Source organism: Strigops habroptila, chromosome 1, assembly GCF_004027225.2.
Source record: "Strigops habroptila isolate Jane chromosome 1, bStrHab1.2.pri, whole genome shotgun sequence".
Lineage (NCBI taxonomy): Eukaryota > Metazoa > Chordata > Aves > Psittaciformes > Psittacidae > Strigops > Strigops habroptila.
The window spans coordinates 122,388,965-122,402,891 of NC_044277.2; the positions used below are offsets into that span (position 1 = coordinate 122,388,965).

Sequence of the window (13,927 nt, forward strand, 5' to 3'; positions counted from 1 at the left end):
AGAGCCGGGGCGCTTCCGGAAAGGGGTCGAGCGGGAGAGGTGGGAGCAAGCTCGGGCCGGCTCGGCAATGTCCGGTGGTTGCGGGTGGCCGTTTCCGCGGCGGCAGGAAGCAGGCGAAGCGGGGCCCTGACCCCAGGCTTTATTATGGCCTCTCACAGTGCAGCGTGAAAACGGGGGGGGGGGACACGACACCGAGCCCCGCCCCCCCCGCCTTGGTCCCCAGAAGGGTGAGGAAGGGAAGGAGGAAGAGGAGGCAGCCGAGGAAGCAGAGGGGTGGCTCAGCGCGAGTCGGGGTCCACGCCGGGCTCAGGGGTGCAGGGCGAGCGGCTGCAGGGTGGTGTTGGCCCCCCCAGCACCCGCCACTGGAAGACGCTGGTGTCCTTGCCCCCGAGCGAGATGAGGTGCTCGTCGTCGTGGGTGAAGCGCACGTTGGTGACGTGGCTGCCGTGGCCCCCGTACACGTGGCTCGGCGCCTGCGGGTGCCACGAGCGTGAGCGGGCACGCGCTTCATGTGCACAAGCATGTTCACACGCACACAGCTCCAGCCCAGACCCCGTGCACGAGCCCGTACCTGCACGCAGCCGGCCTCTGTGCCCCATGCCAAGGGCTCCTTGCATGCGTGTTGTATGCGTGCATGCCCACCCCTTGCACACGTGTTGCATGCGTGCACACCCTCCCCTTGCAGGCGTGTTGTACGTGTGCATGCCCACCCCTTGCACACATGTTGCATGCAATCACCCTCTCTTCGCACACGCTGCACACATCCCCCCTCCCCTTGCACATGTGCCTCCCTTGCAAGCCACTCACCCTCCTGCATCCTCTCCCCTGCACACCCCAGCCCACCCCAGCCAGAGGTCTGGACCCCCCAGGTCCGCCCAGCCCACCTTGGGGCAGGCGCAGGGGTACTGGAAGAGATGAACTTTGCAGAAGTCATCGGCCACGGCCACCAAGCGCTCATGGTGGGACCGGCACAGGGAGTTGATGTCTGTGCCGTCCGAGCCATCAGGCCATACACCTGCAGGGGACATGGCGGGGGGACATGGAGGGTCAGGGGGACCTCCAGGACCCCCCCAACACCAGCGCCCTGCCCTCCCCATGCTCACCAAAGACATGGAAGCCCAGCACACAGGTATAGGACGCCCATTCGCGGTCCCGGCTCTCAAAGCGGTTGCGGAGCAGTTTGCAGCCCCCAGCGATGTCCCCTGGGGTGGGATGGGGGGACACAGGGACAGTGAGACCAAGACACTGGGGGAAGAGGGGGTGCACACCAGTCCCCCCATCCCCGGGGGTCTCAGGGAACAACAGGTGCATCCCAACCCCTCCATGCTGGGGGTCCCAGCAGGGTACGGGGATGCCCATCCATTCCCCCCAGCTCACAGTAGAGGATCTCATAGTCCCCCGAGTTGGACATGATGAAGTGACCATCCTTGGACCAGTCCAGGTGGGTGATGAAGCTGGAGTGGCCCTGGGGGGGTGGAAGGGGTTGTTGGGGGTGCTGGGGGCAGTGGGGACCCCCAGATTTCACACCCCCCCTCGACTCTCACTGTGCAGCGCCCAAAGCGGGTGTACTTGCGTCCGCCCTCGGTGACGCTGTAGATGTAGATGAAATTGTCGTGGGAGCCGATGGCCAAGAAGGAGCCGTCTGTGGGGACAGGGAAGGGGTTGGGGACAAGATGGGGACCCACGGGGGGGGGACCCCCACGCCATGGGAATGGGGGCTCACCTGGGGAGAACCGTACCACCGAGAGCTGCTCGTTCCCATCTGAGCCCCCGGCCAGCAGCTGCTGCGTTGTCATGTCCAGCACCAGCCATCTGTTGGGACAGCGGGGACACAGGGGGACACATGTGGGGGGACACACGGGGGAGGACAGGGGACCACAGGGATGGGGAGAGCAAGGACCAGGGAGGACCAGGAGGGATGGGGGGACATGGGGACTGCAGAGTCGGGCAGGCTGAGGGCACCGGTCCCCCCATGTCCCCATGCCCCAAGCACTGTGTCCCCCCATCCCATATCTCTGTCCCCCAGCATGGGACACCACCATGCCCCAGCCACTGTCCCGCTCTCCATCCCCCGTTGTCCCCCCATGTCCCCCCCACTGTCCCCCATCACTCACCGCCCTGTCAGCAGCCCCACGGCCACCAACTGCCCCCCGGGGTGGAAGTCAGCACAGAGCCCCGTGTCCTGTGGGGAACAGGGTGTCAGGCCATGTGGGCAGCAGCCCCCCCACCTACCCCTCTGTACCCCCCCCCAACCTCCTGCCCCCCCCCCAGCCTCTCTGTATCCCCTCACCCCCATACCAGCCTCTTGCCTCCTGGTCCCTAAACGCCCCCCTCCCCAAACCCCCCATACCAACCTCCAGCACCCCCAACCCGCCTCCTCCCTTCTGCCTGCTCCCAGCCCCCCTGTACCCCCCCATAACCCCACAACAATCCCCTGCCTCCTGGTCCCCCCAGACCCCCCCAGCCGCCCTGTACCCCCATATGATGCCCCTGGCCCCCCCGGCCCCCCACCTCCAGAGCCAGGCTCCAGGCCAGCGCGTGCTCCTGCCCGTCCCACAGGCAGAGCTGCCGGTCGTGGCCGCAGGTGAGGAAGAGGCAGCAGCTGGGGTGGGTGGCCAAGCCCCACACCTTGTCCGTGTGCCCCTGGGGGGGGACAAGAGGGGGGTCACCATCACCCCATCCCCATCGTGGGGAGACACCCCCCCAGTCCCCAACCCCACCTGCACAATGGGTGTGAAGCCGGTGTCCAGTGTTCCCCGCAACAGCGCGTTGCGGGTTGTCCCCACCAGCAGCTCGTCCCCAGGTCCCTCTGCAATGGTCCTCACTGCCCCGAAGCGCTCGGGGAGCTGGGAGGTGGGGGGGGGATTCAGGGGGGGACACCCCAAACCCCCCCATCATGGTCACCCCTCCCTGGGAGACCCAGGGCAGGTTGTGGGGGCCTGAGCAGGTTTTGGCAGGGCTGGGGCAGGTTTTGAGGGGGGGTTCCCCACCTCAGCCTCCTGCAGCAGGGCGAGCGCGGGGCTCCAGCACACCACGCGCCGGTCCTTGCCGCCACCACTCAGCACTGTCCCGTCCCGCCGGTGGCACAGGGTGAAGATGCTGCCCTCGTGTGCCCGCGTCTGTTGCCCGATCTGGTACGTCTCTGCAGAGCCAGGGTTAGCCCCATAGCTGCCCCAGGGTCCCTTGTCCCCCTCCAATCCCGGTCCCTCACCTTTGACGCCCTTCCCTGGTGTGCAGCCATCACCAGTGACACGGGTCCAGGTCAGGATGTTGCCCTCAGAGTCACCCGTCAGCACGTCCCCGTCAGCGTTGAAGATGAAGCACTGGATGAACTTGGGCTTCTTGTATTTCTAAGGGGGGGAAGATCACAGCGCCAGCATGAACCCACCCCCCCCGGCCCCTCCTAGCCCCCAGGGAGACCTCGCTCACCCCAAAAATGCCCTGCTTCTTGGTGAGGGTGGCCCCACTCCAGGTCCAGAAGTAGATGTGAGACTTGCCGCTGGTGATGACGCTGCTGCTGTCCTGAGGGTTGAACTCCACTGCCAGCACCGACTCGTTCGTGCTCTGCAAGGACGGGGGGACGAGCTGTCAGCCTGGATGGCTGGGACCCCCCATCCTGGATGTTGGGGTCCCCCCACATCAGGACATCTGGGCCTCCTCACCTTCACCTCCACCAGCTTGGTGCCACGGGCACAGTCCCACACTGACATCATGTGCTCGTTGGAGTCGTCCACCACGCAAAGGAAGGCACCGTGGTCCTGGGGGGGACGGGTGAGTGGGACACCCGCAGGATGGAGGGACAGAGGGCAGGGGGCCGGGGACTCACAGCGGTGGAGAAGGCGAGGGAGCCCACGCCGCGCTCAAAGCTGCCAAGGCCGATCTGCTGCAGCGTGAGCAGTGTGGCCGAGTCCCAGATGTACACGACGGGCTGCAGCAGCTGCGGGGACAGTGCAGGGCGGGGGACAGGGGGTCCCAGGGGTCCCATCCCATGGAGGGGATGACACATATCCCCATCCCAGCCTGGCCTTGACCCCATCCCGTCCTTGTTGCTGTCCTATTTTCATCCCATCCTACACAGATCCCATCCGCATCTCTCTTTCCATCCCATTCCCATCCCATCCCCATCCTGTCCCCATCCTCATCCCATCCCCGCCTCCTTCCCATCCCCATCTCCATCCCCAACCACATCCCATCCCCATCTCCATCCCTTTCCTATTCCCATCCCCAATTGCAAGCCCACCCCACCCCATCCCCATCACCGTCCCATCCCTATTCCCAGCTCCATCTCCATCCCATCCCATCCTCACCCCATCCCATCCCATCTGCATCCCCATACCATTGCCATCTCCACCCCATCCCATCCCATCTGCATCCCCATACCATTGCCATCTCCACCCCATCCCATCCCATCTGCATCCCCATACCATTGCCATCTCCACCCCATCCCATCCCATCTGCATCCCCATACCATTGCCATCTCCACCCCATCCCATCCCCACCCCATACCTTGCCGTCCTTATCGACACCAGCCGCCTGCCCTGTGGCGACGCGGAGCCGGTCGGGATGCACGGCCAGGCTGGGCGGACGGGGGGGAAGCAGGGGGTAAGGGGGGGGGATGGAGATGGGCCCCCCCCCCCCGCCCGGGGCTCACCAGCGCACGCAGTCACTGTGGCGCAGGTAGTGGCGCTGGCGGCGCAGCGGCACGTGCAGGAGGACGACCACGCAGGCCATGAAGTACACGAGCTCGCCCGAGGCCAGCACGTGCAGGTTGGAGCGGCTGTCCCGGCCCCGGTACCCGTAGCTGGGACCCGTTAAGGGGTGCAACGGGTGTGGAGGGTGAGAGGGGACCCCCAGGTGGAGATGGGGATCCTCAGAGAGGAATGGGGACCCTCAGAGGCTGATGGGGATGAAGCCAGGAATAGGGACCCACAGAGGGGGATGGGAATGGGGACCCCCAGATGGGGACCCCCACATGGGAACCCCCAGAGATGGATGGGGACCCCCAGAGAAGAACAGACACACCCAGATGGGGACAGGGATGGTGCCGGGGACCCCAGGTTGTGGGGACACACACACACGGATAGGACACCCCACGCAGGGTCAGTCCCTGCTCCCCGGTGCAGGATACACCCAGTCGAGCTGGAGGCGCTCGGGGGGCAGCTCAGTCCGCAGCCCCCCATAGGGGCCCAGCCCCGAGGGCACGTACATGGTGATGGGGCGGCCCCGCAGGAACATCTTCACCGACACCCCCTCTGTAGGACAGGGACACTGGGGGTCACCCCACGGCCCCCGGCCTCACGGGTGGGTGGAGGGATGGACAGATGCCCCCAAGCCTCACCCAGGTTGTAGTTCCCACGGCGCGTCCCTGGGGAGGGAAATGGTGTCACACTCCAAACATGAGGCCCCCGGCACTGCACCCCCACCCCCCCCCCGCACCCCAAAACCGGCTCCCCAGCACCCACCTGGGCTCTGGGTGGGCTCCTTCGGGCGGCTGCCAGGGAGAGGTGGCGTCAACGGGGGAGTGTGGGGGGGTGAGGGGGTGAGGAGGAGGTGCAGCAGAGTGCAGTGGGGTGTGGGGGTGCAGGGAGATGCGGGGGTGCAGAAGGATGGGGTGTTGAAGGGAGCTTGGGGAGGTGCAGAGAGGTTGAGGGGGTGCAGGCAGGGTTGGGGTGCAGAGGGGATGTGGGGGGGGCCGTGGGGGTGCACGGTGGGTTTGGAGGTGCAAGGGGGACCCCCACCTCTCGGGGCTCCCCGCCTGCAGCAGGAGGTTGGCGGATGAAGCCGCTTTCCTGCTCAGGCGCTGCCGGGGGCTGGCGCTGCCGGAAGAGGAGCTGTGCCTGCGCAGGCTGGGGGGCAATAGGGGGACACAGGGGGCAGGAGGGGACACGGGGGACACAGGGAGGGGGGGACAGGGGGACACTGTCAGTGAAGGCTTCACACCTCCCCACCTCTCATAGACCCCCCAAATCCCACCCTAACCCCAACACCGTCCTCCCCATGGACCCAGCCCCGCTCCCCACAGCCCCTCTCCCCACAGCCCCCTGCTTTCCCAGCAGATCCAGGCCCCCCATCCCTCACCCCACAGCTCCACACCAGTGGACCCCAGCACCAGACACCCCCCCCCTCCCCAAACCCCCCCAGCTCCCCGAGGCATCAGGGCCCCCCATCCTCACAGCTCTTTGTGAGCACCCCGTGGGGCCAGGCTGGGTGCCGCTGTGGGTGAATCAGGAGCAGGGGGCTCTGGAGATGCTGGGGCAGGTGCTGGGGGGCATGGGGGTGACCCCGGGGGGGGCGGCTCCTGGGGGACCCCCTGATCTCCACTGGCTCCGGGTTGTCCCTCCAGTGTTGGCATCATCTCCTCTGTCTGCGTCCCCACACTGATGGTTTGGGGGAGTCCAGGGGGGGTCAGGGGGAGCCCATCGGGGTCCAGCTGCAGGCAGGGCTCCGGGACGGCCCCATTGGTTGCTATGGGGAGAGAAGGATCAGAACCAGCGCCACAGACCCGGGTGTCGGGGGGACCCAGGCTCCAGGACAAGGGCCCCCTGGCGCGGGGGGGCGCCGCGGGCTCACCGCGGGGCAGGAGCCGCAGCAGCCGCGGCAGATGCTGCTCGTAGAGGCCGAGGCGCCGCAGCGCATCCGCCAGCGCCGCCCGCACCAGCGCCAGCTCCTCCTCGAGCCGCCGCAGCCGCGGCTCCAGCGGGGCCGAGGGGCCGAGGGGCGCCGCGGCACCTGCGGGGCCGGACACGGGGCTGCCTGAGGGAACGGGAGAGCGGGGAGCGGTGTGTCACCTGTGACCCCCCCCAGCACCCCCGTGTAACCCCCAGCACCCCCCTGTCACCCCCCAGCACGCCCCAGCGTGCGTGTGACCCTCCCAATACCCCCCTGTGACCCCCCCCAGCACTCCCTGTGTCACCCCCAGCACCCCAGTGACCCCCCCCAGCACCCCCTTGTGACCCCCCCAGCACCCGTGACCAAGCACCCACACGTCCCTGTTGCACCCCACTGCCCCACACACCCCACGGACCCGGGCACCAGGCCGCTCCCCGCCCTCTCCCCTCTGGACCCATCTCCGCCCCGGACCCATCTCCCCCCCGCCAGACCCCAGCCCCGTCTCTAGGGGTCAATGGCGTGCGTGCGGCCGCCCGGGCCTGTGTTTTGGGGGTGCGGGGGGGGGGGGCAGCAGCGGCTCCCTGCGGGGCCGGGGGGATGACGCGGAGGTCCCACCGCAGCAGCTCCCCCCGCCCAAGCCCCCTCCCCGTTAACCCCTGCGGGGCTGGGCTCACCGCAGGGGCCGCGCGCGGGCTCCATGGCGGGGCCTGGCCGCGGCCTCCGGCTCCTCCACCGCCCCAGGAAGCGCCGCGGCCGCGACGAGTCATTTCCCCTTCGCCGCCCTGGCCCGACCCTTCGCCCGCTGCTGCCTCCATGGGGCTGGACCAGGCCTCGGGGGGCACCCACTGACAGCCCCGCTATGGGAGCCCCATTGTGGGGTGCCCCCACCACCACCCCACACCCCCCCCCCCGGAGTCCCCCATCCCCAACATGCTGCCGCACAGCCCCCCCTTGCTGGGGTACCCCAAAGTTTGGGGTGAGGAGCACAGCCAGGGCCCACCACCCTCTTCCATCGTGGCGATGGGGCAGGGTTGGGAGAGGGTCTGTCCCCCCAATAAATCACCTTAATGAGGGTCTGGGGACCCCCAGCACCCCCATGCCCCACTTTGGGGGGACTCAGGCCTGGACGCCTGGGTTCGCCAAGGGGGGGGGGGCACCCCATAACCGTGGGGCATGCGGGGCAGCCCCCACCTGCCCGGTTTTGGGAGGAATCGGAGCATCACGTCCCAGCAGCCCGCACCCACAACAAAGGTGACGGCAGCCCCGACTCATCCCGAAAGCGAAACACTGCCTGCACCCGGGGGTCCGGGGGCTGCACCCCCTCCATCCCCGGGCTGAGATGGGCACCCCAGTGCCAGAGCACGGGCAGCACGCCACAGTGGGACCCCCCCAAAGCCAGGGCATGGACCCAGGTATCCAGGGGGAGCCAGCCCAGGGACCTGCATCAGGCCTGATTTGCACCCCTGGGGCTGGGGTGTCTATGAGGGTGCTGGATGTGGGGGTGCTGGATGTGGGGGTGCCCTCTCCAGCACGACACTCTGCCCTCCCTCGGGGGGTGTGGGGTGAGCATGAGCCGGGGCCGCATCCTGCACAGTCATAGCAGGAGCAGCCTCCGCTCTGCTGCGCGCGCTGGGTCCCACCTCAGCCAGGGACGAGGACAGGGGGAGCCCCTGCTGCAGGTATGGGGCGTCCTCTGGGGGGACTATGGCATCCATGGGGTGGCTCAGGGACTGTTAAGTCCCTTGGGGGGATGACGGGGTCCATGGGTGGCAAAGGGACCACTGGGTCTCTTGAGAGGACAACAGGATCCAAGGGGTGGCCAAGGGACCATTGGTGGGGGGACAGTGGGGTCCATGGGGCAACCCAGGGACCCTTGGGGGGGACAATGGGGTCCATAGGGTGGCCCAGGGACACTTGGGGGGTCAATGGGGTCCATGGGGTGGCCCAGAGACTGTTGGGAGGGACAATGGGGTCCATGGGGTGACCCAGGGATAACCCAGACACTTGGGGTGACCCTGGGGATGGGTGCCCTCTCCTGCACCCCAGATGCTGGGGGCGTCCCCCCACGTCCCACCCATGGTGGGTCCTTTGGGCAGGAAACGGGGAGTGACAGAGCGGGGGGGTCACAGGGGGGTCCCCACACTGTCACCCCACCCCTAGGGTGCCCCCGGCCCCCCTCTCACCTGTCTCTCCCCCCCACAGCACGATGGAGCCAGCGCTGGGCCCCTACACCCCCATGTACCCTCAAACCATTCCCTTGGCCGCCATGGGGCAGCCCCACTGGGAGCCGCGTCCCCCCCCCGAACCCTGGGGCGGCCCCGACTGCCTGGACCCCTTCTCCCAGGCCTTTGCCCCAGAGGTGTCCCCCGCCCCGGGCTACCTGCCCCTGCTCTATGGCGGCCCCCCCCGCGCAGAACCACCCCCCCCCTGCCTCTACCAGGACCTGCAGCCCCCGCCCTGTGCCCCCCCTGCACCCTTCCAGGACCCAGGTGAGCGGGGGGCGGGGGCTTGGGCTGCTGAGCCCTTGTTTTGGGGAGGGCCTGGTGCAACCCTGACGCACACCCCCCCATTCACAGCCCCACAGGGACCTGGGGGGCCCGAGGGCTTTGCTGCACTCCAGGGACCCCCAGACTGGGGGGCTGATGGGGCACGATGGCACCAGGTGAGTCCCGACACCCGGGGGGGGGGCCGGGGGGCACACACTGGGGTCCCCCCTGCCTGACCCCCCTCTGTCCCCTCCCCACAGGACCCCAACCACTATTTCAGGGGTGCCGAGGTGCCTTTCCCTGGGGTCCCCCCATGGCCGGGGGGGGGCTGTGAGTTGAGCCCCCTCATGGCAGGGGGTCTGCCCCCCCCAGAGGTGAGAGGAGCCGGACACCTGGGTCCGGGGGGGTCAATGGGGGGACACCCCCTGGCATCTTCATCACCCTTCTCCCCTCTCCCACAGGCCCCCCCAAGCAGGAGCCAGGCCCCCCCATACCGAAGCCGCCTTGGCCTGGGGGGGGGCCCCCCCCGGTACCGGCCACCCCCAATGCTGGACCCGGGACGTGGGGGGCCGGGGTTGTTTGGGGGGCTGCTGTCGGGGGGGGGCAGCCCCCCTGGGACCACCGACCCCCAGCGCCTGTCACCTCCGTGAGTCGGGGGGGGGAGGCAGTGAATGGCGATGGGGGAGGGGCAGAGAAAGGGGGGGTTGCCCTGACACCCCTATTTTGTGTGTGTCCCCCCCAGGCAGATCAATGTGGGTCCCAGCTTCCAGGCAGCTGTGCCAGCAGCGGCGGGGGGGGGCTGCAGGCAGGACCCCCCCGGGGGGGGCACATTGGCCTGGAGCCCCTGGCCAGGGCTGGAGGGGGATCCCAAGACCCAGCAGCAAGGTGAGACCCCCCCTTATTGCTTGGGGATCAAGAGGGGGGTCCTTTCTGTCCCCCCCCTTTACCTTGACACCCCCCCCCCAGTGGAGACCTTGCTGGACCTGGCCTGCTCCAGCGCCCTGCCCGGGGGGGGCACTAACCAGGAGCTGGCCCTGCACTGCCTGACCCGGGCCAGTGGCAGCCTGACGGTGAGGGGGGGCCCGGGGGGGCGGGTTTGGGGTGCCCCCCCAGCACCTCCCAACCCACCATGTTCCCCCCCAGGGCGCCCTGGAGCTGCTGCTGCTGGGGACAGCAGAGCCCTTGGCTGGGTACCACTACACCGGTGAGGGGGGGGATATGAGGATGTTGGGGTGCCCCCCCCCCCCAGATCGTGACCCCCCCTGCACCCTCAGGCAGCGATACCTGGAGCCCCCGGGAGCGGCAGCTCTTTGCCAAGGCCCTGGCGCAGCACGGGAAGGACTTTGGGCGCATCCAACAGGCAGTGAGGGACGCCCCCAGACCCCCCCCTTGCACCCCACTTCCCACGGGGTCACCCCAAACCACCCCCCCCCCCCAGGTACCCTCCAAGCGGATGACCCAGTGTGTCGAGTTTTACTACCTGCACAAGTCAGAGCTGGGCCGGGCACGGAGGCAGGTACAGAGGGGTCAGGGACCCCCTCATAGCGCTGGGGGGACACCAGGGACTCCTCCTGGACTTAGGGATCCCCTCCTGGTTTTGGGGTACACTGGCACCCCCCCTCCCGCCTCTCTTTGTCCCAGATGCCACCCGGAGCCTTCATCACCCGCTTCCCCTGCAAACTCTGTGGCAAGTATGTAAGGGGGTGGAAGAGGATTTGGGGGGCACAGAGGGAGCCGGGGGAGTGCAGAGGGTGTCGGGGGGGGGCACGGCTGGTGCTGCCCCCCCAGCTCCCCCATTTCCCCCAGGATCTTCCCCAAAATCAAGAGCCGTAATGCCCACATGAAGATCCACCGGCAGCAAGGAGGGGGGCCCCAGCTGCTACCCCCCCCCCATGGCCCCCTGGGCCCCCAGCCATGGGGGGGGGGCACACAGCATCCCTCCCCCCCAGTATGAGGCACCCAGAGTGGGGTGTCCCCCCCACAAACACAAGTGAGGACGGAGCAGGAATGTTTATTGTGGAGACATGGCTCCAGTGGGGAGCCCCCATAGAAAGGGGGGCTCCCCAGCAATAAATAAAGGCTGAGTGTCCCCGGGGGGGTCCCTCACACCTCGATGTGTGGGTCCGAGCCCCGTCCCTCGCGCTGGAGCTGCTCCTCCTGCCGCAGCTTCGGCTTCTCTGTCCGCGTGTGCCACACCAGCACCTGGGGGGGCAGCGGGGCTGAACCCCCCCCACTGCGGCCTGGGCCTCCCCCGGACCCCTCCACTGCGGCCTGTACCCCCCCCCGGGACCCCCTCATTGGGTCTGGAACCCCAGTGACCCCCCCCAGCCCAGCCTGCACCCCCCAGGGACCCTGTTCTGTCACCCGCTCCAGAAAGTGACACCCTATAGGACCCCCAAGCTCCCCCCAGCACCCCACTGTGCCCCCCTGGGACCCCAGGCCCCCCCAGCACCCCACTGTGCCCCTATGTGATCCCGGCCCCCCCCAGCACCCCACTGTGCCCCTCTGAGACCTCCGGCCCCCAGCACGCCCCTGAGACCCCGGCCCCCGCGCGCACCTGGGTGCAGTTGCCCGCCTTGGGCTCGAGCTGCGCGGGGGACACGAGCGCCCCCAGGAGGCTGCTCTCGAGGTAGCCCCGCTCCGCGCGGGGGTCGAAGCGCGCCTCGGGCCGCGCCAGCAGCAGCGGCAGCGCCACGGCGAAGCCGGCCATGTCCAGCGGGAAGGGGCGCTCCGGCTTCCAGCCCGTGTGGAACCCCACGACCCGGCCCCCCGCCACCAGCGGCCGCTCGAAGCGCAGCCCCCCCACCAGCCCCACGGGCCACACCGACACCCCGCGGGTGCTGCGCATCTGGGGGGGGAGAGGCCGTGAGGACACTGATGGACGGTGGGGAGGGGGCTCGGGGGGGGGGGTGTAGAGCAGGTGAGGGACGTTCTTGGGGGGGATTAGGGGGATTTAAGGGGTCCCAGGGGGGTTACGGGGTGCGGGGTGGGTACTTAAAGAGTCCAGGAGGTGATTTAGGGAGTTCTGTTGGAGGTATTTAAGGGGTCTGCGGGGTTTAGAGAGTGCTGAAGCGTACAGAATGGGTTCTGCGGGAGATTAAGGGAGTTATGGGCGGGGATTTAAGGGGTTCTGGGGGGGATTTAGGGACTTCTGGGGGGATATTTAAGGGCTCCGGGGCAGTGTTAGGGGATGCTGGGAGGGGTCAGGATGCTCTAGGGGGGGTTGGGGGGTGCTAGGGGGGTGTTTAAGGGTTCATGGGGGACCAGAGGGTGCTGGCGAGGGTCAGGGGGTGCTGGGGGGCGTCCCCACCTCCTCGAACAGGCGCAGGCTGTAGGTGTTGTCGTCATCCGCGAAGTACACGACGCCGCTCTCGCCGGGCGCCCGCGTGTCCCGCAGCCAGCGCAGCGCCCGGTTCCGCTGCTCCACGCCGCGGGGGTGCAGCCAGGGGGGGTCCCCGGGGCGCCGGCGGCTCTCGGGAGGGGTCTCCACGTGCAGGTGGGTGAAGGGCACCCCGCTATTGGCCAAGAGCCCTGCGACCAGCGCCGTAGGGGCCGCGGCGTCCTCCACCACCACCCAGTGCAGCGCCCGCACGTGCAGCAGCGTCTGCGACAGCCGCACCAGCTCTGCCTTCTGCACCGGCCTGGGGAGGGCAAAGGGGTGAGAAGCGTGGGGGGGGAGAGCTTGGGGGGGCTGAGTGACACCAAGTAAGTGTGGGGAGGGGAAAACAGGCCAGGCTGTGGAGCGGAAATGGGTCTGGAGGGTGCAGGGACGAGGGAATGGGGGGACAGGTTAGGGCTGGAAGGGAATAAATGGGTCTGGGGGAGGCCAAGCTGGGCTGTGCAGGGGATAAGTGGGTTTGGGGGGGCCAGAACAGGTTATACGGGGCCTAAGCTGGGTGCAAATGGGTAGGGGGGGGCCAGAACAGGTTATATGGGGCCTAAGGGGGATGCAAATGGGTCTGGGGCGGGGGGGGCAGGCTGGGCCATACAGGGCTATGGGGCACTGGCCAGGCTGTTGAGGACTGGGGGGGGAGGTTCTCACCTGGCATAGGTCGGGGTCACCACGTAGATGGTGGGCAGGGCCTGCCCCCCGCCCTGTGCTCGGGGCTCCCCCCGGACCCCCCCATTCCACTGCTCCGCCAGCAGCCGGTCCCGGCCCCGGCGCCGCTCGGCCTGTAGCTGCTGGGAGCAGTCACAGGGCTGCCCTGGGGGGGGGGACAGACAGGGGGGGTCAGGGGCCGCAGGACAGCCCTGGGGGGGGGTCAAGGACCCCCGAGCGCCCCCCCAGCCCCCCCTCACCGAGCTGCAGCAGCGCGCAGAGCAGCCCCACCAGCGACACCACGAAGTACACGATGAAAACGTTCTTCAGCTTCACCCTCATCGCAGCGCCGGGGGGGGCCGGGGGGGTCTCAGGTGCTCCAGGGGTGCCCGGGCGGGGTCCTGGGTGCTCCAGCAGGGTCCTGAGGAGGTCCCAGATGCTCCACGGGGGTCCTGGGGGGGGTCTCAGGAGCTCGGGGGAGGGCCCGGCGGGGTCCCAGCTCTCAGGAACGTGCCCTGCGCACCCCCCCCCCCGCGCTCCCGGTCCCCACAACAGCCCCGCACCCCCCGGTAGTTCCAGCCCCCCCCGTGCTCCGTTACCGGCACCGGAGGCGCCGCCGGGCCCGGGACCCGCTTCAGGCCGCGACCGGCGCCGCGAAGCCTCCGCCGGGCCGGGCCGGGCCGGGCCAGGCCGGCACTTCCGGTCCACTCCCAACCGTGCTCCGGCCACCACTTCCGGTCGCGGTCCTTCCCTCGCGGGGTTCGGCCGGCACTTGCGCCCCCCGGCCGCGGGT

The 13,927-nt window shown here is 68.8% G+C and overlaps 2 protein-coding genes and 1 long non-coding RNA gene across 6 annotated transcripts; 1 reads left to right on the top strand and 2 right to left on the bottom strand.

The window, feature by feature from the left end:
• Nucleotides 1-121: 121 nt before the first annotated feature.
• EML3 (EMAP like 3) lies at nt 122-7,345 on the bottom strand. Of its 3 annotated transcripts, XM_030501597.1 has the most exons (23): nt 7,284-7,345; nt 6,571-6,753; nt 6,174-6,465; nt 5,739-5,846; nt 5,463-5,491; nt 5,339-5,365; nt 5,129-5,252; nt 4,652-4,801; nt 4,507-4,576; nt 3,827-3,937; nt 3,663-3,758; nt 3,430-3,564; nt 3,212-3,350; nt 2,991-3,142; nt 2,721-2,846; nt 2,512-2,643; nt 2,115-2,182; nt 1,724-1,812; nt 1,545-1,642; nt 1,378-1,465; nt 1,104-1,202; nt 885-1,015; nt 122-473 (listed from the first exon to the last, which is right to left on the bottom strand). In XM_030501597.1, exons 1-23 carry the CDS (start codon nt 7,306-7,308, stop codon nt 279-281), a joined length of 2,667 nt encoding a protein of 888 aa, XP_030357457.1. In that variant the 5' UTR covers nt 7,309-7,345; the 3' UTR covers nt 122-278. The 3 variants fall into 3 exon arrangements, with proteins under 3 accessions (XP_030357457.1, XP_030357465.1, XP_030357476.1); XM_030501605.1 differs by lacking the exon at nt 5,739-5,846; XM_030501616.1 differs by lacking the exons at nt 5,463-5,491; nt 6,174-6,465; nt 6,571-6,753; nt 7,284-7,345 and having other exon boundaries at nt 5,739-5,777.
• Nucleotides 7,346-10,557: 3,212 nt separating this feature from the next.
• On the top strand, nt 10,558-11,134 carry LOC115614654. Its single transcript, XR_003993793.1, has 3 exons — nt 10,558-10,611; nt 10,737-10,786; nt 10,902-11,134. It is a non-coding gene; the product is annotated as an uncharacterized LOC115614654 (long non-coding RNA).
• On the bottom strand, nt 11,091-13,871 carry B3GAT3 (beta-1,3-glucuronyltransferase 3). 2 transcript variants are annotated; one of them, XM_030501718.1, is made up of 6 exons: nt 13,734-13,871; nt 13,395-13,555; nt 13,138-13,300; nt 12,406-12,736; nt 11,653-11,943; nt 11,091-11,297 (listed from the first exon to the last, which is right to left on the bottom strand). In XM_030501718.1, exons 2-6 carry the CDS (start codon nt 13,474-13,476, stop codon nt 11,199-11,201), a joined length of 966 nt encoding a protein of 321 aa, XP_030357578.1. In that variant the 5' UTR covers nt 13,477-13,555; nt 13,734-13,871; the 3' UTR covers nt 11,091-11,198. The 2 variants fall into 2 exon arrangements, with proteins under 2 accessions (XP_030357578.1, XP_030357569.1); XM_030501709.1 differs by having other exon boundaries at nt 13,395-13,586; nt 13,734-13,865.
• Between the last annotated feature and the right edge of the window lie 56 nt (nt 13,872-13,927).